This window comes from Pogona vitticeps, chromosome 4, assembly GCF_051106095.1.
Source record: "Pogona vitticeps strain Pit_001003342236 chromosome 4, PviZW2.1, whole genome shotgun sequence".
Lineage (NCBI taxonomy): Eukaryota > Metazoa > Chordata > Lepidosauria > Squamata > Agamidae > Pogona > Pogona vitticeps.
In genome coordinates this window covers 239,605,405-239,630,488 of record NC_135786.1, presented here as the reverse complement: position 1 = coordinate 239,630,488, position 25,084 = coordinate 239,605,405, and the positions used below count along the sequence as shown (strand labels likewise).

The 25,084-nt window shown below is 57.4% G+C and overlaps 1 protein-coding gene and 1 long non-coding RNA gene across 4 annotated transcripts; one reads left to right on the top strand and one right to left on the bottom strand.

Moving 5' to 3' along the window:
• Nucleotides 1-568: 568 nt before the first annotated feature.
• On the bottom strand, nucleotides 569-24,951 carry GPT (glutamic--pyruvic transaminase). Of its 3 annotated transcripts, none has more exons than XM_072999627.2 (12): nucleotides 24,211-24,951; nucleotides 16,372-16,543; nucleotides 12,365-12,454; nucleotides 10,608-10,716; nucleotides 9,491-9,624; nucleotides 7,908-8,151; nucleotides 6,955-7,034; nucleotides 5,882-6,018; nucleotides 5,450-5,624; nucleotides 5,060-5,215; nucleotides 4,790-4,902; nucleotides 569-3,748 (listed from the first exon to the last, which is right to left on the bottom strand). In XM_072999627.2, exons 1-12 carry the CDS (start codon nucleotides 24,267-24,269, stop codon nucleotides 3,604-3,606), a joined length of 1,614 nt encoding a protein of 537 aa, XP_072855728.2. In that variant the 5' UTR covers nucleotides 24,270-24,951; the 3' UTR covers nucleotides 569-3,603. The 3 variants fall into 3 exon arrangements, with proteins under 3 accessions (XP_072855728.2, XP_072855730.2, XP_072855731.2); XM_072999629.2 differs by lacking the exon at nucleotides 24,211-24,951 and adding an exon at nucleotides 23,872-24,171; XM_072999630.2 differs by lacking the exon at nucleotides 24,211-24,951 and adding an exon at nucleotides 16,918-16,988.
• Nucleotides 20,888-23,047, top strand: LOC110084848 (uncharacterized). The gene is made up of 2 exons (XR_013544429.1): nucleotides 20,888-21,679; nucleotides 22,417-23,047. It is a non-coding gene; the product is annotated as an uncharacterized LOC110084848 (long non-coding RNA).
• Nucleotides 24,952-25,084: the final 133 nt, after the last annotated feature.

The window sequence follows — 25,084 nt, the reverse complement described above, 5'->3', positions numbered from 1 at the left end:
TCAGCCAGTGACCAAAGGGGACAGCCGAGTTCTTGAAGATCCTTTCCACCATGGATGTGCCCCCCCCCCCGTGAAAGGAAAGGCCCACGCAGCTTGCCTATAGAAGGACTTGGGAAGCGTGCAATCAACATTATGAGACTGGAATCCTCGTTCCCTTTTCTTTGGATCTGTGGCACATTTCCTTTATCCCAATCCTGTGGACCCCGAAAACTCTACATTCTGGTTTTGTTTGAACTGAAGAATAACTGGCATTTTTGCTGGCAGAATGCAGCAAATTCTTGCTAGTCTGGTGAATATTAAAAAAAGAGCAACCACCTCAACATAGATCAAAACATGAACTAAAATCTGGAAGGCAGAAAATAGTAGAAAAGTGGAGTCTGAATGTTGATATTGCAATATGAATAGACTGGATGTTAGTATATTTTTGTTCCCCCCCTTTTCTTTTTTTTCTTATACCCCCTCTTGCTTTCTGTATCCCATACCCTAACCCATGTTATTAAAACAATAAAAAAGAAAAAAGAGCAACCACCTTGAAAGCCCCTGCCCCCCAAAAAACAGAAAACTTAAGTTTATTGCTTCAGAAAATCCATTTGTGAATAGTGCAGAAAAAAGGGCCCTAAACGTGATTACAGAAGTCCTTAAAGCTGTCTTCCATTTGTGAAAGTTTATTGGCAACCTCTGTGGAGAAGACAGGGTGAGTCTACCTCTTTCTGCTTACGTCCTAAGAGAAGGAAAACACAGGAGAAAAGAGGAAGGACATCACAGTCTACAGGTAGATCTAGAAAGGACAAGAAGGAATAACACACCAGGGCTGTGTAATCGACCTTCTTCCCTTGCTCTCCCAGTTCCAATCACAAGTGGCAGGCATCACTGTCCTCTTCCAGCTTGAATGCCCGCCCCATTAGAGGAGCTCCCTTTGATGCCTGTTGGTTGACGGGCTTTTTACTTCCGTGATCAACTGAGCGTAGCCCTCCCGATGCTCTGAAAACAGACCTTTGTCTTCACTGGAAGGAACAGTCCCAGAGTCAGACCAACCTGTCCTGTGTGTTGGTCTGTTCTTTCTCTTTGTTCCATGTCCTCCTTGGCAAACAATAAGAAGACTGACAGGTTAGACCAGGAGTACCTCTGCCCCAGCCCCTTTTCCCTACTCCGGCCAAACCAATGCCTCTAGGAAGATACGCCTTCAAGGCATGAGCCTCTCCAGAGACACACACATCTCTTGCAAATATTTTTTAAGGATACAGTGCTTCTCCATCTGGAAGCTCCACTGGTCAGCACAAGGAATAGCCCCTGAGAAACCTCTTTACCTTTGCATTCCTTGCTCTGACCCTCTTTTAAAACCACCTAGACCCATCTTGTGGCCCCCGATTCGCTCCAAAACACTTTGCATGGTTTGGACCCTCTGAAATCTGTTCCTTCAACTCTGGTGCAAACGCCTAAGCCGCTGTTCCTCCATCTGCAGAAACGCGGGATTCCTATAACATTCCATCTGTCGCTGCCTCCCCCACCAGCCAGTTGGGTTGGGAGCAGAATTTTAGGGGCTGTGCCTTGTCGAATTCACCTGGAGGAGACCCCATTTTGTGTGGGGCGGACACTGACCGATGCAAAGAGAACACAAACGGGACAGGCTGCGGCTCCACACCACTCAGCTGTCTGGAGAGCAAGAGCAGGCCGGCAAGAGAGAGAGAGAGAGAGAGAGAAGCCGAGAGGACTCTGATGAGGTCATGAAAGAAACTCTGGCCAGAACGAAGGACTGGCCTTTTGGGTGGAAGTCCTCGTCGGGGATCCTGCACCACGGAGACTTGGACCCGAGACACCCCCCCCATGAGCCTTTTGCAAACAGGAAGGCCATTTAACTCTCTTCCTGCTTGATGTGGTTGATATTTTATCTGCAACCTTCCCACCGCTGTCACCACATCCTCTGGCCCGGTGGCCGGGCTGTGCCTTGAGATATCCTCTCTAGTTTTGTTATGGCTTGATGGTTCATGGGGGGTGGGAGAGGATTAAGGAGGGGTAGCCGGCATTTCCAACAGGCAGCCACGTTGGCTGATCAAGTGTGCCAGGGATGAAAACGCCAACTGTTCTGGCTGGGGGGGGGCTTTGCTCCTGCCTCCCACCACACTCTGACAGCAGCCAGGGCTCTCTTCCCCTTCCCCTTCCACCTCCCAAGGAAACCAGCCCAAAGAAGACCCAACGGGAAGCTTCGCTCTCCTTCCAGTAAGAGGACGCCTGAGGCAGTGGAACTCGCTGCCTTACCACCACCACCCCTTCCTGGAGACCCTTTGCTGCCTTCCTCCCCTTCTAGCAGGAGCAGACAGAGGCTGGCGTGGCAGGTGCCCCTTCTCGGGCTGGCTGCTTCTTTTCTGAGCATATCAGCTGATCCTCCGAGAGGATCTCAGGAGAGCCCTTGGGGGCCTGGGGGGCGGGGTGGGGGCTTGCTTCATGTGGTTCCTCTGAGCCACTCAAGGCGGGGTCAGAGCAGCCGTCCCAAAGAGATCCAGGACGGGTCCAGCAGCTGCCCCAGGGAGACGCTTGGCTTCCTCCCAGGGGGGCATGGCTGGTCCCAAGAGAAGGCCCTCTCCAGCCAAGGGGGAGCATTCTGGGACACCCAGACTCCGCCACCTCACCCCCTCCGTACTCAGAACAAGCAGGGCCTTCTCGGTGGCTGCTTCAAGGCCACGGATGGCTCTCCGTGGCCTTTCTGTCCAGGCCGGCCTCTGGCAGCTCCCCACAGCTGCTGGGAAAGGGGCTCTCGGGCTTGGAGGCCCCTCTTTTCTTTTGCAGGCACACGATCAGCACTTTATGCCTGAAATTCATGCTTTCCTGCTTAACCCTTGTTGCGAGCCGCCTGGAAACCCGTCTTACGGGGGAAAGGCAGACCAGTGAACAAATGTGGAGTTGTCCTCTGTGGCCGCAGGATGGGACCCAAAGTGGGTGACGTGACTTTGAGCCCGCAGAGACGGCCCTGGTGCCCAATGGAACGGCAGAGCTGGAAGGGACACCCCCTCCCCCGGATCATCCAGTCCGGCCCCTGTCAAGGAGGTCCAGGGGCAGGGGTGGGGGGAATCAAACTCCCAACTTCTGGCCCCCCAGCCAGAGACCCAAACCACGGAGCTCTCCAACTGTTTATTCTGCGCGTTCCATGGGTTTTATTGATCTCCTCTTGTTCCCTGCCACATGGCAGAATTGTGGGTGTGAGAGGCAGCTGTGTGGACTCTAAACTGCCCCCCCCAAGTTCTGGGGCAGCCTGAGCAAGGGTGGGGGGGTCACCCTCCCTCTGGGGCTCCTCTTCTCATCTCAGGCACTGCGGAGCAGGATCGCTTGCTAGGGGGTGTTGCTCTTCCCCCTTGGCAAGCCAGGCACGATCAATCGGCGAGGAGTCAAGAGTGGGGAGGGACGCCTGATGGGCTGCAGAGGGGGCTGGCCCTTCCCCTTGGCCTGGCGGAAGGGGACTTTCAGATGAGGCGCTGGGATGCCAGGTCTTCGATACATTTGCCAATCTGCCAGTGCCCCCCCCCCCATGGTGCTCCATACTTTGGGGAGAGCAGGAGGGAGGGTCGGAGGTAGAGTCTGAATGGGAGGAGGGCAAGAGTGCCCGTCTAGCTAACAGCCTGTCGGCTCCATCATCTCCACGTTGTTGCTGCCCGTGAGCGGGGCTTGGGCGTATTGCTGGGTGAACTTGGCGTAGAAGTGGGTCAGTTTCTGCAGCATCAGCTCCAGCTTCTCTGGAGGTGGCAAGATGGTCATTCTGCCGGCAAGAGAGAGAGAGAATGAGAAGGGGGGGGGGAGCCTGGAAGGGGACCCGAGAGCCTCACTCGGCCACCTTCTCCCCTGCCCTTTGGGGACGCTCTTTTCCTGGCAGGGTGCAGGCAGAGACCAGCCTGGGACGGAGGCAAGAATCTCCGAGGGCCAGGTGTCTAGATCTCCAGGTGCTTCTTCCAGGAACCACCACCACCCGGGGAAACAAGGATTGCCCCAGTGACTCTTTTCCCTCCCAGTAGCGCCAGGCTCCTGGTCCGGCCCGAGGGGGTGAGGGAACCCACTTGCTCTTTATTTTTTGTTAACCTCGGGTTCTGGACTGTCTGTTAGGAGAGAGACCTCTGCTCCTCAACGCAATGTGTCAGGGGTTTTGGACCCAGCCATTGCTTGTCAGCATTTCTTAAGGTCACGCGCCCCTCTGCGCAGGGGCCACTGACACCATCTCTACACAATATGGGGCCTCACAGAACTAGCCAGCTTGTGGGTTGGCCCTGCCTGAGTGTCGTTTCTGCTCCGCAGGGAGGCTGGGGTGGTGTGGACGGAGCTCCCTGGCCAGGAGGGCCCCACCCGCTCTTGGCCAAAGGAAGCTCACTCCACCCGATGGTCGGGCCGGCCCTTTTCCTGGCACTCCTGTGGCCATTCTGGGATTCAGAAGGTGAGCGTTGTGGGAGGAGGTTGGCCGTTTGGCCCATGAAGGGGAAGAGCTTGTGGGAGGTTTCCCAGGGGTGGCCTGGCTCACACGGGGATGCACAGAGAAAGCCTCTGGGCCAAGCGATGCCCCTACAGATGGAGAGGGCAGCAGAGAGTGCCAAGACATAGGGAGACCAGCCTCTCGTGGCTCACCTGAGTTGGCAAATTCCGACAGGGCAGCAAGCGGCCGTGGCGGATCGTAGCCCAAGACGTCTGGCTCAGGGGACTAGGACCGGACTTCAGGAATACGGAACAAAATGACGTCTGTGGGGGTCATGAGGCTCAGCCCCCCTGCCCTCCCCTGCCTGGCCACCCCCATGAAAGCCCGGAGGGTGCATACCGGAAGTGGAAGGTACCATCCTTCTGACCGAAGCCGCTGCCAGGCACGATGCAGATCCCGGTCTCTTCCAGCAACTTCAGGCAGAAGAACATGTCGGGCGCCTGCCCTTGTGCCTGGTGAAAGGGCAGCCGGGGACAGGGGAGGGGAGAGAGAAGAGATATCTGAGGCTCACCCCGAGGATCGGTCCGGGCAGCCGAGGAAGAGAAACCCGCCGGAGCCCTGAGGATCAGGCCCCGGTGGCTCCTGGCGGGGCAGCTTTCCCGACCTTACCTTGGCTTCTTGCACAGCAAGAGGTGGCAACTGGATCTGGGGGAAGGCGTACATTGCCCCCTGTACTGGGTTGCAGCGGATCCCCGGGGCCTGGTTCAAGACCTTTTCCGTCATCCGGGCCTTCTTGGCCAGGGCACTCAGCACGGCCTCTTTCTCCTGCAAAAAGAGACGACCTGTGGGTCAGAGGAAGGAGAGGGAGCAAGCCCACGTTCTTGGTCAATCCCCCCGGACCTGAGCAAGGGTGGGTACTGCAAGTAGGGTGCCGGAGGGGCCAGCCTGGGCCCTGGTGTGGAGTGAGAGGCGCCTCCCGCTCCCGGGCCGTCCTTTCGATCAGCGCCCCCCCACCCTTCCTCCCAAGGGGCACCCAGGGCCGGTGGCAGTCCCACTCACCCGGCTGAACTGCGGGTAGGAAGGCTCGTTGGGTTGCGGCTGGTTCACGACCACGCCGAGGAGGACCTGCCCTGTCACCGGCGGGCACAGCCGTACAGAAACCAGCTTGGTCAGCTGCTGCAGGACGTGGGGGTCCATGTTGATCACCTCCATGTAGCCGCCCCGGAAACCGCACCTGGCAAGGGGTGGAAGCCGACGGTGACCCCGCGTGCTGACGGGGCGGCCTGTGGGTGCGCGGCAGGGCCAGAGGGCAACTCTGGAGACATCCGCCCCACCCCACGCCCAGGCTTCCATCCTGGGTTTCCATCCTGGGTCACATCGGGGCGGGACAGCGCTCCGCTCTCCCTGCTGTTGGGCTTTTCAGGAAAGGGAGGCGGCCGAGGAGAGAGCCAGCAGCTTCCTGACGGAAGGAGAAGTGCCCTCGCCACTCACTCGCCCATGAAGCCCTTGGAGATGGAGTGGAAGGAGGCCAGCTCCACGCTCTCCGAGTACTTGGGGCCCATCTCAAAGAGGACCTTCTTGAAGGAGTGGAAGTGGGAGCCCTCCGCGTAGACATTGTCCTGATAAACCTGGGGGGGGGGGGAAGAACCACACGATAGTCAGCTACAACAGCGGCATCCAGTCCTGAAGCAGGGGCCACAGCCAAGGGCGTGGAGACAGCAACAATCTTGCATGCAATTAACATGGGTATCGGTGGGTGGGAGATTTCACAAGCGAAGGCAACTGCCTCTTTCTGCCACTAACCAATTAACAGAGTCACCCCACCAAGATGCCGCCCCTGGCAATTGAGGCAGCCCATCCCCAACCCACATTTCTGCCCCTCCTCTTCCTGTTTGTCCTGTGTGCTTTGTTTGCTCTCTCTCTCTCTCTCTCTCTCTCTCTCTCTCTCTTCCTCTGACACGTCCCACCATGTGTTCACAAAAGCAGTTTCTCCCGCATGTAGAAATTGCAACCTTCTCTTTATTCTGCTGGTTGTAACTGCTGACCACAAACTGTAAGTAAAGATGCTTCCTCCTTTTTTTTCCCTGCTTAAAATGCTTCCAGAGTGATTTTTAAGATACAAAGTGCTAGTCACTGCGAGCGGAAGCAGCTGTGAAATTTGAGCCACTCTCTCTCATTTTCCTTGTGCAGTTGCTCTTTGTACGTTAAACTCTGCTAATGATCAAGGCATTGTTTGTTCTCTGCAACCCGGGATCTGTTGCTTCCCATCTCCACATAGTTCAGACCACAACTCCCATCAGCCCCCATAATTTGTCATTTAAAGATGGGATCTGTAGACCAAATGACTTGGGGAACATCAATTCAAGCCTGCTGGCTCAACGAGCACAAAAGCAGCCCTAAGCTGGGCCGGGATGCCTTCTCATCTGCATCTCTCAGAAGAAGACATGGACGCCCACGGCTTGCTCAGCTTCTCCATTTCCCAGGAGAAAGAGAGAATGATAAAGAGAAAGAGAGAGAGAGCACCTGGCGTTGACCAAAGGTAGGGGAGAACCCAGAAATCTCACCTCATCAGCCAGAAGGAAGAGCTGCTCCTCCCAAGCAAAGTGGATGACGTCCTCAATGCACTGGCGGCTTTGAACTTGCCCTAGGGCGGAATGGAGAGAAGCCGGGTGAGTGGGGGAGCTCCGGATCAGGTCTTCTAGTGTCTTCCTTCCAGAGTTTGCTTGGGAACATCCCTTCTTTTGGGCTCAGATTCCCAGAATCCTGGCTTCTAGGAGCGGTAGTCCCGAGCAGCAACATTCCCAAGTTCCACCTTTCACTCAGGCGCACGGCTTTCTGGAGGCTCATTGACACAGCCAGTTATCCTGGACTGGCAACCCCCTAAACTTGGGGCTTGGAAAAGTGATTTTAGGGAGGCTGGCTGCCAGAATCCCCCAGCCGGAGATCCCAAGAAGCAGCCTTCGTCCCAAGAGGGCTCCATCCGAAGGGTGGCTTCGTCCCTCCTCGGGCTCCTTTCCCACATCCGAGGCAGGCCTCGTACAGCAGAGGAGAGCCAGAAGAGGACTCACCGCCCCTGAGCTGCTGGACTGACCCTCGCTTTCAGGCCAGGACACTAAGGGACCCCGTGAACAGCCTCAGAGCGGCTGCCTCCTCGGCTGTGTGGAAGGTGCTGGAGAGACCTGTGGATGATGGGCCAAGAGAGTCAGGAACGTGGTGTCTGGACTTATGGGATCACTTAGTATCCTGGCCTGAAAGTCAGGGTGAGTCCAGCAGTTCCCCTTAACTGGCTCAGGGGCGGTGAGTCTTCTTCGGGCTCTCTTCTTCTGCCTTACTTTTGAAATGTATCTAAGATACCGTTACAAAGCAAAGAGGAAACTTGTGATTTGTAACTCATTCCTTCCCAGTCCTGCATCTTCCACCTGGGAAGGAAGAGGCTCTGGATTTCCCTGGAACGGAACGTCATCACACACACACCCCAACACAGCCTTTGCTGCCATGCCCCGGGGGGGGCACCTACCGGTCGGGTTTCCGGGGTTGATGATGCAAAGGGCGCGCGGGTGGCAATGTTCCCGAGCCTGGCGCAGCGCCCTCCGCAGCTCCCCGATGTCCAGCGCCCAGCACTTCTCCTCGTCCAGGTAATAGTTGATCTGGACGGCATTGAGCTCAGCCAGCGCCGCCGAGTAGAGTGGATACTGAGGGATGGGGATCAGGACCCCCGTGCGAGAGCACCCTTCCCCGGAGACCAGCAGCTTCAGGATGGTCTACACAGGACAGAGTCAGAGGGAGCCTCGGGTTAATGGAGCAGCCCCTCCCGGCCCGTATCTGCCCCTCCAAGCCCCCTCTCCCCCTGCCCAAGACTTTGACCATTCAAGGCAAAGGGAGGGGGCTTTGGCCGGGGCCAAAGCTGTGGGAGGAAGCCCAGGGCAAACGCGGAGAGGGAGAGAAACCACTGGCCTTCCCGTACCCCAGGGTTGGGCAATTAATTTCTATGGGGGGGGCACATGAAAAATCTGAACTGTGTTTGGGGCCCGAACCAACTTTGCTTAAAAATAAAATGAAACAGTGATGTTATGATTGTTTTTATTTTAAACTTCTTAATCTTCACAAATACTTAAGAGGGTTGTTTTTTTTTTGCGGTATGTTAAAGATAAGCAACTGATCAACTTTAGACAAAAAGCTATAAATAGTTTTCATGTTCAAAACTGTCCACGGGCTGGACAGGAGCGGCTTGCAGGCCATATGTGGCCCTCGGGCCGCACTCTGCCCAGGTCGGCCGTACTCAATCAGCTTCGCCTGTTGATTCTGTGTCCCGTCCCAGGAACCCACCACAGATCCTGGCGTGCCTGGTTCCCAAAGATATCTTGGCAGCTACCCCTCCTCCAATGGGAAGGGGGGGTCCCTGGAGATCGGCACGCCACTTTCCCCCCGTGTTGTCCCACTTCTGCCAGGAAGGGAGATTGCCAAGAACATCCACAAAGGGGTCTTTGTGAAGTTGTCCCCATGCCCAGAGCTGGCGGTTGGCGAGGAAGGCCTGGAGCCACCCTACTTTGGGGGATAACAAAAGGGGAGGCCGGTTCTCGCAGAGCCATGCCAAGTGCGCTTCCCACATGCTGCGCGTCCTCACCGCCCACCACTTTGCCCCTTGAGCCTCCTGGGCATTCCTGGACAGGTAGGGCCCTTCAGCAGCTGCAGCAGCTGGAACATCTGGAAGAGAGGCAGCTTCATCCCAGGTGGGAGAAGGCGCCTCCTAGAGGGCGGCTGGCAGGCAATGGGCACCGGAGCGCTGCCCCTGAGATGATTTTGTCCGTGCAGCCCTCCACAGCTTGGAAAAGGCGGCATTTCACGGGCAGTCTCCTGCAGCCGGTTTCCTTCCTAAACCGTTGGTGTCGGTTTTCCTGTGCAAGCTCCCCAACCATATTTATAACAAAAGGGGCTTTCCTTGATCTGTTCCTCCACCCATTTCCACCCTCCTCCGTTGGGGGTAAAGGGAGCCCCACCCCTCGGAGGGGAGCTGCCCCTCCCTAGGCCTCCCGGACCTGCCCTCCCCCAGCCGCCCACTCATCCCCCTCATCCCCCCCCCACGCCCGGGGGTCCCCCTACCACAATCGCATCGCTGGCACCAGTAGAAAGGAAGATGTTTTCTGGGTTGGAGGGAATCCCCCCGTCCCGGCGCTCGATGAAGTGGGCCACATCCTGGCGGATAATTTCGATGCCCGGGCTGGCGCTGTAGGCCCCTGGAAGTGGGAGAAGAGGTCCCCAAGAGGGAACACGGTCAGGTCATCCCACTGGCCCAAGGGAGGCCAGGGAAGGGCTCTCTCTGAAGGGGGTGATGACCCAAAGGAAGACCTGGAGAGAAATCATCCTCCCCTTCCTCCGGAGGTTGCTCGGGACATGCCCTCCCAACCGTGTTTCAGCTTCCGTGGCTCCCAGCAGATCCCTTTCTCGCCATCTGCAGCTCTTCCATTGAATCCTCAAGATCGTTCAGACAAGGAGGGAGCATAAAAGAGGGCCCCACAGATGTGGGAGAAAAGACCTCCCAGAAGGAAAAATCCCCCTTTTACAAGACATCCTGCGGGTTTTTAAAAAAGAAATCATTCTCCCCCCCCCCCCCATTTGGCTGCTGTCCGTCAGGCCCCCTCTGCTCTCAGCCAACGGGTGGCCCTGCAGAATGGGGCACTAGGCTGTGCCCACCCCAGTCCTCACCCACTGGGGCCTGCAAGAACCACAACCCACTCCAGCCCTGCCTCCTCTGTGCAGAAGCCCATCTGCAGGGTCAGTGAAGAGGCAGGCTATTCCAGAAACCTGCCCCCCCCCTTGCTGGTGGCCATCAGGGTTTTTTTCAAAAGCAGTGGCAGCCTGCAACATGCGAGTATCTGAAGTGGAGCTCAAGGGCCCACCCAACCCCCATCTCCCCCCCACACACACTTAAAAAACTCCCTTTCTGCAGAATCCAGACACCAATGTCCGACCTGCCTCGATTCCTCCCCTGTGAAGGAAGATTGCCCATGAGCCCAGTTCCTTCACCCTGTTCCCTGGCAGAGCCGCCCCTGCTTGCTGCCTGACTGGGCAGGTGTGTCTTGCAAGGGTGGTGCCCAAACTGGAGGCAGAAGGGCCTGCTCAGCAGCACTCTTCCTCCTGCAATAGTGTATTTCCACCTGGAGAGTAGCAAAGCCTCCTCCCAGGAAGGGCAGAGGAAGAAAGGGCTGGGAAGACTCACCTATGCTCTGCCCCCCACACGCTGCCAGCAGCCTCTGAGCCTTCTCCTTGGCATCCTTTGGAAAGCTGGGGTCCTTCAGGAGTTCAGGGTACATGCAGAGAGCGGACACCTGCCAAGGAGAGCTCAGGTGAGGCGTCTGGCTTCATGCTTTGCTTTTTGCCCTGCTCTCACCTCTGGCTGGTAAGCCGCACACCCTCCTGGCTCAATGCCCTCTCCCTAGGCTGCTTGTGGTGGAGCAAAAGCACTCTGTACTTGGCCCAAAGTCCTCTCTTCTCTGTATTCTTGAAGGCTTTCGCAACCAGGATCCGATGGTTGTGGGTTTTTTGGGCTCTTTGGCCATGTTCTGGAGGTTGTTCTTCCTAACGTTTTGCCAGTCTCTGTGGCCACGGGCATCTTCAGCGGACAGGAGTCACAACTCTCTCTGTCCTCTGGTGCAGTTGTGGAATGGTTGAGTATTTATAGCTGTGGGATCAGCTTTTTGTCTTTTTCAGGAGATGGGAGTGATTTCTGACTCCTTTCCTCTGAAGATGCCAGTCACAGAGACTGGTGAAACATTAGGAAGAAAAACCTCCAGAACCTCCGAATGGCCTGAAAAACCCACAACCATCATCCTCTTTTCTTCACGATCAACTTATAGGTGCGAACCAGGGCCAAAATCAGCCTGAGGCCCTGGAGGTTTCTAGTGCTGAGATGTCCTTGGCCACATCTGGGGGGGGGGGGCCTCAACAAGTCTGGGCTGAAATCCTTGTACTTTTCTCTTGCAGAACAAAAAATACTTCAATGGATGGGGAGAAGTGACTGCAAGGGGGGGGGAACAGCTATCTCCCCTCCTTTTCTTTGCCCCTCCCGCAGGGGGTGCTGAAGAACAGGTGGGGGACACACACACACCCCAAAAATAGATCCCCCCACCCCAAAACACACAGGTCATCCCCCAAAATTTTACACACACACATGCACAAACGGTCTGAGAGAGAGAAAGAAAGGATGAGCAGGAAAGCCTGCACGCAAGAGACCCGGGACAGGAGAGGGGGGCCCTGCCCGCCACCTCTGGAGGGCTCAGCCTCTCTGGTCCCCACTGGGGGGGAGGATTGGGCCCTCCCTGCCCCCTCCCCCAATACAGGGAGCGCAGGGGAGCCGTGGAAGCAGGAGAAGCAATGGGGGCACGCACCTCCAGGAGTGGCCGCCCTCCCTTCCCTTACCATACGTGCCCCCACCGCCACCCTCTGGACCCCCGTCCCTCTGGCTCTTGGTTTGGGTGGCCCCATGTCTCCTTTTTGGAATGGTTCTCCCTTTAACCATGCAGGGTGGGTGTGGGGGGGGCATGGATTGAGCCAGGGAAAGAAGAGGGCAGGAGCCAACCCCCACACCACCCCACCCCACCCCCGGCGGCCACCAGGAGGCAGTCAAGGGTCACCTCTGCCTCCATCGCTCCCGGGCGGGTCCAGCGCCCTTTGAAACTGGATCAGGAGGAAAAAGAAATCGCAGGCTTTGCTGGTACCCTTACGCGGAGGAGCGAGGAAGGGATCTGGGCCTCTGTGGGATACGAGGCGGCCCAAGAAGCCGTGGGCCTTCAGAGAGGTGACGGTCACTCGGTTTCCGAGCAATTCAACGCCGAGGGGGCTCGCCCCACCTTTCCTTCCACCCTCCCGGTACCCTCCCAGGTGGACAGGCCGAGCATCCGGCCTCCTTGGCAGCATGTGGGGCCCCACAGCGACAGGCCCCGCTCCCCTTCCGGGCCCCACATCCTACCTACCTACCTGGCGAAAGAAGGTGATGGGCTTCTGTCCCATGGCTTGAGCGTCCCCAATATTGGCTCGGATCACCTCCGAGAAGGGTTTCTTCGCCCCCTGCGCAGAAGAAGGAGGGAGAGGACGGCCAGCGTTAGGTCCATAGGGGGCCCCCATGGAGAAAGGACAAGAGGGGCACGATCCAGGCACCCTCTCTGGGCTCCCTCGGCAGGACACATGAAACGTGCACTCGTTTGCTCTGTCAGCGGCACGAGAACATGTCGGCCCAGACGCGGGGCTCCTGGTCAGGATGATGGGGAGCGGCGTTCATCCCAAAGGGGCAGGCCGAGAAGGGGAAGAGGCCACCCCCCAAAAATAATTATTTTGGAGGGGGGGGAGAACCACCTGCAACACCCAGAGGGCTCCCCACCTCTTCCCACAAACACCTCTTGGCTGCTTTCGGAAACCAAACAGGGCCCCTGAGTTGCCCTTCTCTGCCCCTGGGGGGGGGGGGTCCTTCCCTCTCTCAGCTCTTCTTCCTCCTGAGAAGGCAGGGAAGGGCCCCCCCCAGGGGAAAATCAGCCATGACACTGGGAGCCCCAGCATCTTTTCCCCAGGGCGGGCCCCAGTCAGTGAACAGATGCACAAAGGGGAAAAAAGTTCAACAGGTGTTAGCTTTTCTACCCCAGAGATGTCATGATGGGGAGCACACCATCTGGTTGCCTCCAGATGTTCCGGGTGGAGCAGGCAGTTGTTTGAACTCCATGTGCGCACACACACACACACACACACACACACACACACACACACACACACACACACACACACACACACACACACACACACACACACACACACACACACACACACACACACACACACACACACACACACACCCCTGCACCAGCTTTGCTCTTTGTGCCTCGGCTACCGCAAGCGGGTCCAAGCCAAAAGCAGGATTCCCCCTTTTCTGAGCCCTGGTGAGGGTGAGGGCTTGGGTGGGTGGGTGGGGTGGGTGGCATGCAGCGGGGGGTGGGGGGTGGACCCTGGCCAACCCGGCCCAGTCAGGGAGGGAGCATTGCTCAGAGCATCCAGGAAGCGTTGCTGGGTCAGACCAGAAGTGTGTCTCCCATCCCCAACACCCCCCAACCGCCCCCCACCCCGCCGTGGCCTCCTGCTCCCTCTGGGAAGCTCCTACTGGTGGGCCCCAAAGAGGGAGAGCCTCCTTCAGCAGGCAGTCCTCGGCCACAGGCCACCCTTAAGCCTGGGGGTGGGGGTGGGGGGACGGGGGGAGGGCTATAGAGCCAGGGTGGCTGGTAGCCACTTGAAGGGGCCACTCCTTCTCTCCCACGTGCCTCAGTAGGCCACGTTAGAGGGCCTTCATGCATCGGATGGGGGAAAAACCAGTATCTGCTGCAGGGACCATAAATGGCTTGTTCAAGAGTCACTGCGTTATTGCAGAAGAAATGCAAAGGGGGGGGGGGGTTGCTGCCCGAAGGTTTCCCAAGCCAGGAATGACAGTCCAGCCTCCCTCCCTTAGGAGAGACAAGAGATCCGGGGACCTCCATCTGGGGGGCCTTTCTCTCCCCTTCACTGGGCGGAAGGGGCCAGAGAGGGCCGGGGCACTTCCCCTTCTGGCCCCCTCCCGAAGGAGGGGAGGGTTGGGGTCCCCACCAGGAAAGCTGAGCGAACCCATCCTCCACTCAGAGAGAGAGGACCGTCTCCACCCCATGGCCTAGTTTTTCTCTCGGAGAGCTCAGCCTTTCCGCTCTCCTATGACTGGCTCCACTTGGTTTGTTCCCATCCTAGTAATCAGCACATTGTGTTTACTTGTGATAAAAGTGCGACAAGGTTTTCTGCTAGCTCTCCATTGTTCTTCTGTGCCCCCAGATTGCTTCAGAGGTACGGCAACCCTTCCAGCCTTTCCCAGGTACAAGGAGGGGCTTGCCTTGCCACACCCCTCCCATGAATGTCCACAGCTGAGGCAGGATTGGAACTCAGGACAGCTGAGTCCTGGTGTGACACTTTGTCACTCTTCCCCACCAGCTCTCGGCTTCCCCTGGAGGAAGGAGAAATTGGCACTGCCAACCTGCATTGCCTCTGCCGTTATTAAGCATACTTTGACTGGCGTAGCCGAGATCTCTGTGCAGTGAATGGCTTTCCTGGTTGCGTATTTCTGTAGACCCATCAAAGGCATGAGAGCAATCCAGGACCAATATTCTGGTAAGTTGGCAGCCTCACTTAGCAAGGAGAGACATGACCAGTTGTCCAGGTCTTCCAAAGCAGGAGTCTGGATGTGCTTTCGCTCCTCTGCCTAGCCCTTCACCCTCCTCCCACCTGTTAAAGGCTATGCGTCCCTCAGAGTAGGAGGGAGGGAGGGAGGGAAGGAAGAAAGGTTACCACCTGGGCATGGCAGGGCTTTTGAGCAGCGATGTACGGAAGAGAGAGCTGGACCATAAAGAAGGCTTTTGAATTGTGGTGCTGGAGAGGCTCTTGAGAGTCCCCTGGACTGCAAGGAGAACAAACCTATCCATTCTGAAGGAAATCAACCCTGAGTGCTCCCTGGAAGCTGAGGCTCCAATCCTTTGGCCCTCTCATGAGAAGAGAAGACCTTGATGTTGGTAAAGTGTGAAGGCAAGAGGAGAAGGGGATGACAGAGGACGAGATGGATGGACGGTGTCATCCAAGGGACCAACGTGAATTTGACCCAACTCCGGGAGGCAGTGGAAGACAGGAGGGCCTGGCGTGCTCTGGTCCATATGGGGTCATGAAGAACTGGACACGACTTAACAACTAAACAACACATGGCAGGGCTGCCCACGGGCCCAGCTGGCAAAGGCCCCCTTCTTCTTGCAAAGCCCTTTCAGTCTCAGGAAGAAATGGCAGCGTAAAGTCCCAAGGGAAGGGTGGCCACTGGTCTGCTTCTCACAGGCGCGTGCCGGCCACTCCACATCTGCCGCTTGGCACAGTGAACGGGGTGTGCCAACTGAGCCGTCGGAGTCCAAACTGCCACCAACATTACTTCTGTCGAGCTGATCTTTGGTGGACAGGCTGGCTGGGGGATTCTGAGGGTTGTAGTCCAAGGAGGCACCGTGACCCATGCTCCATCCTCCATCTATCCAGCCTGGCCCGGCCTGCGGCTCTGACCAGGGGCAACACCTCTTTTCCCTCTTTCAGCTGCAGGCGAGAGGGACGGATCCAGGGGTCCTCTCTGCAAGCCCAGCCGGCCTCGGCAAATAGGCGGCGGCCCCTCTTCCTGCTCACGGGTGTTTGCTCAGGAGTCGCACCTGCAGCATCCTTCTGGGACAGCCAGAGCCGCCCCTCAGGTCAGGCTCACCTGAGCAACTCGCCCGGCAGAAGGGCCCAGGGGGCCACCACCGAGGAGCTTCCCCCCACTTCAGGGGCTGAGAAAGGAAGCCAAAAGGCATCGGGCCGGATCCCGTCTCTGCATGAAGCAGCACCACCAGAAGCACGTTCTGCCCTTTCCTGAACCAGGAGAAAATCCTGGGACAAACCCAGTTCAGTCTGGCGGTGGTGTTTCCAGCCTTCCTTGCAAAACCTCCAAGGCCCTGCTTTGACCTCCTGCATAGCTAGCCCACAGTCTGACTCTTCAGGAACCCCGTTGCCAGGGTCTCTCTCCAAAGCCACCTTCCGCCTCCGGGCGAGCGTGGCGCCTCCCCGACTCTAGAGAAGCCATTTCTCCGGCTTTAAGAACCAAAACCTGGCGAGGAACTCAGAACCACCCGGAGAAACGGGAATGCCAGCTTCGCCCAGATAGGAAAAGCGTTGCTGTTTGCTTTAAGCACCTGAAGGCGACACTTTTGCCCTGCTGGAACCTGGATTTATACTTGTGTCATTTAAAGTTAAAAGATAACATTAAAAGAAACCCTGGCCGTGTTTTTTTTTGGGGGGGGGGAACCGGTGGGTGACGTATGTTGTCAGAGAGCCAACTCAGCTGAAGGAAGGAGTCTCCCAGAGTGGGATGCTGCCCTGCCTGGCCTGGTGCCACGGGGGAGGGACACGTGGCTCTCTCTTACCTGCTGCAGCTCTTTCTCCAGCTGGACGGCCCGGGTGACGATGGGCCCCCGTACGGCGTACTCCACCTTCTTGACAAAAGGGTTCATAGACTCCAGGGTGAGCACTTTGCCCCGCTGGGCCAGCCCGTTTTCCGCCATCCTCCCTGGCTCCGCTGCCCGCTGCCCCAGGGCCCTGCAAAGGGAGGAAGCAACAGGAGAAGCTGGAGTGAGTCTCAGGAGGGGGGCCCATGACCACAGGCAACCTCCGGTCCTGCCCCGGGGATGCCAGGGGCCGGCACGCAGGACAGCCCGGGCCATCTCCTGCCTTGGCATGGCCACCTCCAGGAGGATGTCGCCAATTTCCCCAGCTAGGGTTAAAGTCCTGCCCGTGGAGAATGGCACTCCGGTGCGCTGGGTTGGGGCGGGACGGGGTGGCAAAGGTCTGCCAATTCCCACGCTGCTGGGGGGGAAAAAGAGGGCTGGAGCTCCAGAGGAGAGGGGAGAGCAGACCCTCCTCCCCCCTTCCCTTCCCCTCCTTGCCCATTGCAGAAGAAAAAAAAAGGGGACCTTGCTTCTTGGCTGCTCTCCTTGGCCCACCAGAGAAAGGCACCTACCAGGCGGCCCAGCAGTGAGAGAAGAGGCTGCTTCCCACACGGGCTGGGTGGGAAGGAGCAGCTCCTTTTAATGCAGGGCAGCCGGAGGAGGAGGAGACTCCCGGCTGGAAGAAAGAGTCACATTGTGGGGAACGGTTGAAAGGGACCTGCCATCTCGCCTTCCGAAACAAAGGACCCGAGAGCAAACTGCACCCCCCCGCCCGCTTCCCCACGGAGTCTTTCACTGGCTCTGGGCAAGCGGCCTTCGTTGGCCTGGGCAGGGAGGCGAGAGGACGGGGGGGGGGAGGAATGCTCGGAGGGGTGTCGGGGAGCAGAAGGGGGGTCCCCTTCGTTTGCACCAGCGCTAGAACCAAGGAAAGCGGCTGGCGCTGGCCACGGGCAGGCCTGGAGGGACCCCAGGCTCACCTCCCCACCAAATCTCCCTAAACACCCAGCACCGTGGATGGAGTCTGAGCTATTCCGCCAGCATCACCGACTGACCAGCAGGAAGCCGGACTGGTCTGCAGACAGACTCTCAACAAGTCAAATTAGTTTTGAGTTACTGGAGGTGGAATCCTGGCAAGGCCGGCAGCTCTGCAAATTCTCCAGTGCAACTTGGAGGCTGAGATCCTGTTTCGCTATGCCCAAGGTCAAGCCACGTTGCTTTCTTCTAAGGCTCTCCGCAGGCCCAGCATTCAGGAGTAGAAACCCAGACTAGTCGACTTAAAAGGAGCACCCCAGGGGCCATCTAGTCTGGCCCCATTTTGCCGGTGCAGGAATCCACCGTTAGAACGCACGTCTGCATGCAGTGCTTTTGTGCCACAGGAAGGTCCCTGTCTAGGATGTCTGGGCAAAGATAATGCAGCCGGGTGTGGATGGAGGATCAACCGGACGGTACTTGAAAAGCCCATCCATCGGTGAGTCTAGACGCCACCTAAGGCAACACCAGGTGCCCCTCCAGCTCGGAGCAGCCTTGTCACTCCACCTTCACTGCGTTAAACGCAGGGACATCAATCTGTCTGTAGGAAAGGGATCGCTTGCTGAACAGAGGGTGTTGCTTGCCATGCAGAGGCGATTCTGTCACCATCAAGATGCATCCACAGGGATGATGCACACGGGAGCATCACATGTAGGCACAAAGACCCAGACGTCATGCCCCCCTTCATGCAGAATCACACAGACAACCCTTGGGTACAATAAATTGCACAGATCCATTAAAAGAACCCCAAAAGCCGTGGTTGGGGAGCCACCAAAGGTGCCCAGGCCAGAAAACTAACATGGTGATGGCCTTGTAAAGTCTCTGCAAGCAGAGGCTTAAGTCAAAGACGGGCTTAGGCTCTACGAGGTGTTTTGAAGGGTTCCAATTGCATCAAGCATGTGGGCACACGGTTGATTGCAACCAACATGCATGCACACACGCTCACAATTTCTGAAAATATCTGGCCCATTTATTCTTAGGAGCTATCTCCCCGACGGAGCTGCAGAAAGTGGCCCCCAGGAAGACAGTCGCACCCCCACAGGAGACAAGAAAGACATAAATCCACACATACCCCATGCATGAATGCCATTTCTAAAGTGCTCCGGGCCCTTTGGAAGTGGCTCTTTTGATACAAAGGTACACCCCGATGGAACGGGCCCGATAGAGGTGTTGTCGGGGGTGGGGTGGGGGAGGCATCAGGTAAGAAAGGGATAAAAGTTCTTCCAGGAGATTTGGTGCAAGTGGCTTGCATGGTCACGGGAACAGGGAGGCATCCCTCAAACTGGAGGAAAAGGAAGAGGATGAGTCGTGGTGACTCAGCATCCCTTCTGTCTGGGCAGGACCAGCTGGGCTCGCTCGGGCTCATAGGATCAGAGGGGAAAACCCTTGGCCAACAGGTCGGGCTGGCTTCACAAGAGACCTGAGGAGCAGGTTCTCTAAACATCACCTGCTGTCCATGAGTACCACTCCATGGATCCAGAGGCAGAGAGTGGACACCCCCCTGGGACCCACACAGGCTCATAAGAGCTCCAGGGTCCATACCTGGATGCTGGAGGTCGGAGGGCATCCGGGGCACCACCCAATCAAGAGACCAACCCACTATTCCTTGGTCCTTATGTCATCCAGTCGCTTTTCACCTAGGCAAACGCCCAGGCTTCCAGGGCATGTGCAATGTTCGAGGGGAGGGGGTGACCATTTCACCACCCTCAGGTGAGCTTCCTTGGCTGAGCAGGGATTTGAACCCAAGCCTCCCTCTGCTACTCCAGCCTGGTTTTCACCCTCAATCCTGACAGCCACCCTCGTGTCTCTTCCGTCACTCAGGCAGCCTTGTTCCTGGATGGACTGGCAGGAGTGGGCAGGTGGGCAGCCGTTCTACGCTCCTTCCACCGAAGAGGAGGAGGACAAAGGCGGCCAACGGGAGCGTCCTAAAAGGCAGGCCCCTGGTCAGTGGGTTCAGGCCAGCAGGGTGGTCGATGGCCTTCTAGGGTACCTGTGCATCAAAACCTGGCCCGTTGGAGTTGGGGTGGCGGTGGGAGAAACCGAGCCTCAGCCCACCCCCATCCAGTCTCTCTCTCTCTCTCTCTCTGCTTTGGTCCATGAGCTCAAGCACACAACGCTTCGGGCCAGAATCCCACCAGGAGGCCAAAGGAGGTCAGACCCACTGAGTGGGTGGGACTTGGTGCAGGTTCACCATTCAACGTTGGGCTCCGTCGGCCTTCATCAAGCTGGGAACACCAGGCGGGGTTGAGCCTCGGAGACCCAACGCCTCCGTTTCCCTTTATGCTGTGCAATGGTTAGCGATGCCCACGGCTCCGCTAGCCCTAAACCGTACAGTATTTGCCTGCCCCGTCCAAGGGCGCTCCGGGAGGGTCCGAGAGGGAGTTCAATCCAGGCTCAAGACAGGCTCCCGTCCCTTCGCCTGGGCTGGGGTCTCGCCCATTTCCTGGGCACTTCGGCCCCAGCTTTTTCCAAGCCAGCTTTGGAGAGACTGGCCCTCTGGCCCCTCCTCATCCCCTCATCTCCCACCCCCTCACCTGCTGTTTCATGCTCAGGTGGCCTCCAGCCTCACCCTCATCCCTCTTCAGCCCTTCACAGCCGCGTCCCTCCTCCGGGGACCGGATGCGGCTCCCAGCCGAAGGGGAGGGTGCCCCTCGCCTTCTGAGGGACAAAGCGGAATGTTCTAGAGCAGAATGCTCTGACCCTTCTTGGGGGTGATGCCCGCCTCACAAAGGCGCCATGGGCCAAGACCTGTGGGAGGACGGGGGACGGGGCAGCTGCCAAGGAACCCTTTGCCCCATGAAACAGACCAGCCGAGGAATGAACCACCACGAGCATGGTGACCAGGCTAATCCCATCTTGGCTTTGGCAGACCTTGGGAAAGGCAAGCAGGTGGAGGTTTGGCCATGAGGAGCAAGACGTGGGCCTCTCGTCGTCACCGTTCCCAAGCTGATGTCCTCTAGAAGTGTCGGATTACAACTCCCATCAGTCTGAGCTGGAAAGTTATGGGAGTTGTAGTCCAAATGGATCTGAAAAGCACCGGCTTGAAAAAATGGACAGAATGGAGAGGAGCGACGGTGCCCATCTTTTGGTCCGGCGGGCAGGAGTCCTCTTCCCCATACCCCCCTCCCACTAAGGTGCCCTTGTTCACCAGAATGTCCCCCCTCCTCATCCTTGGAAGAGTTTTTGATGCCCACCGTAAAACATCCAAACGTGTGGATCAGCCCTCATCCAAACTCTTTCCTGTGGAACAGGGGTGATCCCCCACCCCTGGCCTCTCCGGTCCTCAGGTGGCCCTCCCTGGGATGCTCTGGGCCAAGGGCTCCATTCCACCAAGGCCTCCCCCCCCCCCAGGGCTTCCTCTGCCTCTTTTTCGCTCTCTGGCCCCCTCTTGCTCCCGGTGTCCATGCAGCTTCTTCCCTCTTCCCCCCATCCCGTCTCCTGCCAATATGGAAAAGGGAGCAAGCTCCCAATGGCACAGATTTGAACCCTGGGAACTTGCAGAAGGAGAGCAGAGGTGCTGACTTTCTGTTTTCTGATGGCCTGACCTGTTGGACTCCCCAGGAAGATGGAGCCCTCTCATCCCCTCGGGGTTCCCTTGCAAAGAGGTCCCAAGACCCAGGGGGCTTTCCGTGGCCCGCTTGATCCGAGGCAGCCTTTCTCTCTCAGACCCAGATGCCAACGTCCTTGCTCTGTCCACAGATTCCCCAGAGGTGGGAACAAAAAGATGGACAGAATCAGGCCAGATCCAGTGTGAAAGGTCCTTCAGAGGCTCCTCCCAGGATTCTCCCCCTTCCAGAAACTTTCATTCACTTGCCCTGAAGGGGGATGAAAGGAAGGAGGGGGAATGTTTGCAAGGCTGGGGTTTTGTTTTGTTTTTTTAGCACCACCTGGTGCCACCTGCCCGGCGCTCTGCAAACAGCGATAAGACCAGCCGAGGGGCGGGAAGGTCCCCTTGGCCCGGCCACCACTCACGCGCTCCTCCTCGGGCAAAGCAGTCGAGTGTGTCCTGTGTGTGTTTCTGCAGTCGCTCTCCAGAGAGTCTCCCGATGATGGGGGCTCACCTGGCAGGCTCAGCCTGGCAGGCTAACTTGCCCCCCACCCACCCTTCCTGGTTTGGCGTGCATTTGGGGACGGGGGGGGGGGGAGAGCGACAAACTGGTTGGCAATCTCAATTCAAGGTTTGAGAAGAAGGAAAGGAAAGCAACGGCTTTGCTCCGGGTTTCGGAGCTGGAATCGAACCCTCCTGCGCCAGGGCAAGGTAAGTCCTTCTCGGGAGGAACAGGCAGAGGCCACACACACACCCCTCAAAGTCCAGTCCGGCTCTTGTTCCGTTCAGCGAAGCAGGATTGACTCTGCACTGGCTGGGGAGGGGACGGGGGAGGGGAGCCAAGCAGCCCCCCCCCAGATGTGGTTGGGACTAGGAACCCCAGGATTTCCCCCTTAACTCTCCTGACCCTTGAATATAAACGGATCACAGGGCGAGACACTGTGATAGTGCCCAAGTTGACAAGGTCACCAGGACGACCACATTTCTTTTAACAGTGGAGGATGATGGTGATGATGATGAGTGCCATGGACTCTTTGCTTGCCCGGGTGCTGAGAGTCTGGGCCGCCCATCCCCTCGCACGCCACGCACGCACAGACCAAGCGAGGTCTCCCCAGATAAGCCTGCAACAAAGGGACCTGGGTGTTCAAGGACACCGGAGGGGGGGGGACAGCAGTGAGGTGGCCTATGCTCTCTGAACCTGCTGAAGGTCCAGCCCCGCCCCACCCTGCCGCACCCCCCACCCCTCCCTCTGTCAAGCAATTCCTGCCCTTTGCCCCTTCCCTTCCCTCTCCGCTGGGAAACCTGCGCCCTCCCTCAATCCCTCCCCAAATGCCAGAGAGTCAGAGGTGAGGGATTCTCTCCCCCCACCCCGGCAGGCCTTCTGCACCTTGGACCGTCCATGCGCGACAGGCAGAGCCCCAACAGATGCCGCTTTTATCTCCCCGCAGGGCGAAAAGCTTGCTGCCTCACTGATGCCTATGCTTGGGGGGGGGAGGCAGTCTGCAACACACCTGACGCGGCCCGTGCTCAAGGGACAGGCGCCACGGCACAAGGTTCTGGGAACACCTCTCGGCTCCCATACAGCTCGGTGAGCCCCCCCAAATCAGATGGCAGCCAAAGGCAAGCGACCGGACTGCAGAGGCTTCCTTTCCAGGGGCCAGCCCCCCCCCCCGATCCTTGAAGGACCGCCTCCTTCCATATGAACCTACCCGGCAGTTAAGATCTAGCCAGGGGGCCCTTCTGAAAGAGCCCTCCCTCAAGGAGGTAAGAGGGACGGCTTGTAGAGAAAGGGCCTTTTCGGCAGCTGCCCCCAGACTATGGAATGCCCTCCCGACTGAGATTCTTCGTCTGGCGCTGGCGCTGATGACATTTCGGCGCCAGGTCAAAACCTTCCTGTTCCAGAAGGCTTTTAATTCAAATGACATCAACTGTGGGTCCTGATGGCAATTGTAAAGAGTATATATTTTAATTGTATTTTAATTGTTTTATCTTTTTTACTGTAGTTAAATTGCTGTAAGCCTCCCAGAGACCTCTGGGTAGTGTGGGCGGCATATAAGTTAAATAAATAATAATGACTCAGTCAGCTGTTTTCCTACGCCCCATGCAGATGTCATTGAAATGGGCAGAAACTCCACAACCGCTGTACAATTCTCTTCCGCCACACCCCACCTTCACCGCTGGAAGGGAACAGCGTTCCTTCCGTCCCCAGAGGATTCCTCACCACGGGCTGGCACCCATCGTGGGAGAGACAGGATGGCCCCAGGCCAAGGGGGCAAGGAGCAGCTGGGCCACCAAAGCCCCCACCCCACCCAGAAGGCTTATGGAGTCCCTGAAACCCTTTTGAACCCCCTGCCCTGCCTCCCCCACGGCTGCTCTCTCAAGGTCAGCTCAACAGGACAGGTGGGCCCAGTAGGCACCCTGTTTTTAGGGGTGCCAAAGCAGCTCCACAATGCCCCTCCCCAGTGGCCCTTCTTTGGGCTACCCCCCGCCTGCACCTCCACATTATTTTCTTCATATCCAGAACAAGCAGAGGTTCTTGAGTTTAAACGCAATGCCTCAACCCTATAGCAACTTTGGAACTAGAACCAGCTGGGGGTTGCAATTTTGGGAATTGTAATCCAAACTAGAAACTGCCTGGGTCTGGTATCTCCATATCAACGCACACAAACAGAGAGACCACTAGCAGCAGCAGCAACAACAACAACGGCTCCATGCCAGTCAATGCCACCAAGAGAGCCCCTCCACCTCCCTGGCCAGCAAAAGGCAACAATGGATGAACCTTTCCAGCCCAAAGCCTTTATTTGGACACAAAAGAATCCACAAAGAGGAATATTGATGTGTTGTCTCCTAACCACACAAAAGCGCACGAGAAGGGGAAAAAAAACCCATTGCTTAAGCCATACTTAGAGGAGGCCGTTCCTTAAGGGCCGATGGGGTGTGCTTGTCGCAGCAGGAACTTTTCTTTATGCCACCACTAAAAACATCTGTTTGCTTCATCCCATGACTGGTCTTCCAGACCTTCACAGGGTCTTTGATCAGAGGTTTGACTTCTCAGACACAACATTCTGCCTGAATCGCTTCTCTCCGACAGCAATGCAATGTCAGGTCTTCAAGGCAGGTTATTTGTAGCACATGGTCTGGCTTCATGCCCCCTCTTCAGCTAATGCCCACCCCTTCCTTTGGCAGTTTTGGGGAGGGTCCTCGGGCACTGCCTCCCCCTTACTCAGCAAACGGCCACTCACCTGCCCCCCACCTGCTCAGCCCTCCGGCGTCCCGGCTCCTGGCTTCCCACAGCCTGCATGGGCAAGGGGCCCCCTCGGTCGGTCCCGGCAGCCGGCCACTGTGCAAATCTCCTCCTCCCGCTAATAATAAGGCAAGTCCGGGGCCAAGGGAGGGCTCCGGCAGCAGCAGTGGGTGTCTCCTGCCTTTCCCGTGTGGTCTGACAGGCTGCCGCTGGGCTGACCTTTGCCGGAGCAGCTGCCTCCAGGGGCAAACCCCAGGCTGTGAAATCACTCAATTGAAATCCTTCTCCCCCCCCCCCCCCCGGTCTCCTCCTCTCCAAGCCTTTCCAAAGGGCTCTGACTGCCTTGGGCCCACGGCAGCGCCCCAGATGGGAGAAGAAAGCCTCCCTGGAACAGAGACCCCCAAAGTCTGCCGGGAGCCTTTTCTATGAAAGCCCAAAGACCCTGGGACCCCCGCGCAAAAGCCCTAAGAAAGGTCGGCTCCAAACCAGACAAAAGGCAAAACAGCCAGAATCCAGAGGAGTTCCTTTGGCCAACTAAAGCTCCCAGGTTGCCCCAGCCGGTACAGCGGTGGGCTTTTCCAAATTCCCAAAGCGGAACGGCTAGCCTGCCCCAAACTGTCCTGAATCGCAGCCTCGGAAGCAGGAAACAAGGTCAAGAAGGAACCCACGCGTAGAAGCAGCCGCTCGTCCAGAATTCAGGGAGTGAGGAAGACAGCACCTGTGTGCGTTCAGACGCCACTGAGCCGCGAGCGCCCCCCCCCCCCCGCCGGTGCAGTATTTGTTTACCGAGTTACTTCATTTACAAGGGATTAAAAAAAAAAAGGTTTTCTGGATGGCTCAAGGAACAGAAAACAACTTAACTATAGCAACAG

What these genes read in the sequence shown, in the direction of transcription:
- GPT (XM_072999627.2), bottom strand. Translation starts at nt 24,269, where the DNA reads ATGCAGGCTGTGGGAAGCCAGGAGCCGGGACGCCGGAGGGCTGAGCAG. An exon ending in TGGAGAAAGAGCTGCAGCAG is followed by an intron (nt 12,455 to 16,371) that starts GTAAGAGAGAGC and finishes TCTTCTGCGCAG; the next exon opens with GGGGCGAAGAAACCCTTCTC. An exon ending in TCCAAGGGCTTCATGGGCGA is followed by an intron (nt 5,625 to 5,881) that starts GTGAGTGGCGAG and finishes ACCCCTTGCCAG; the next exon opens with GTGCGGTTTCCGGGGCGGCT.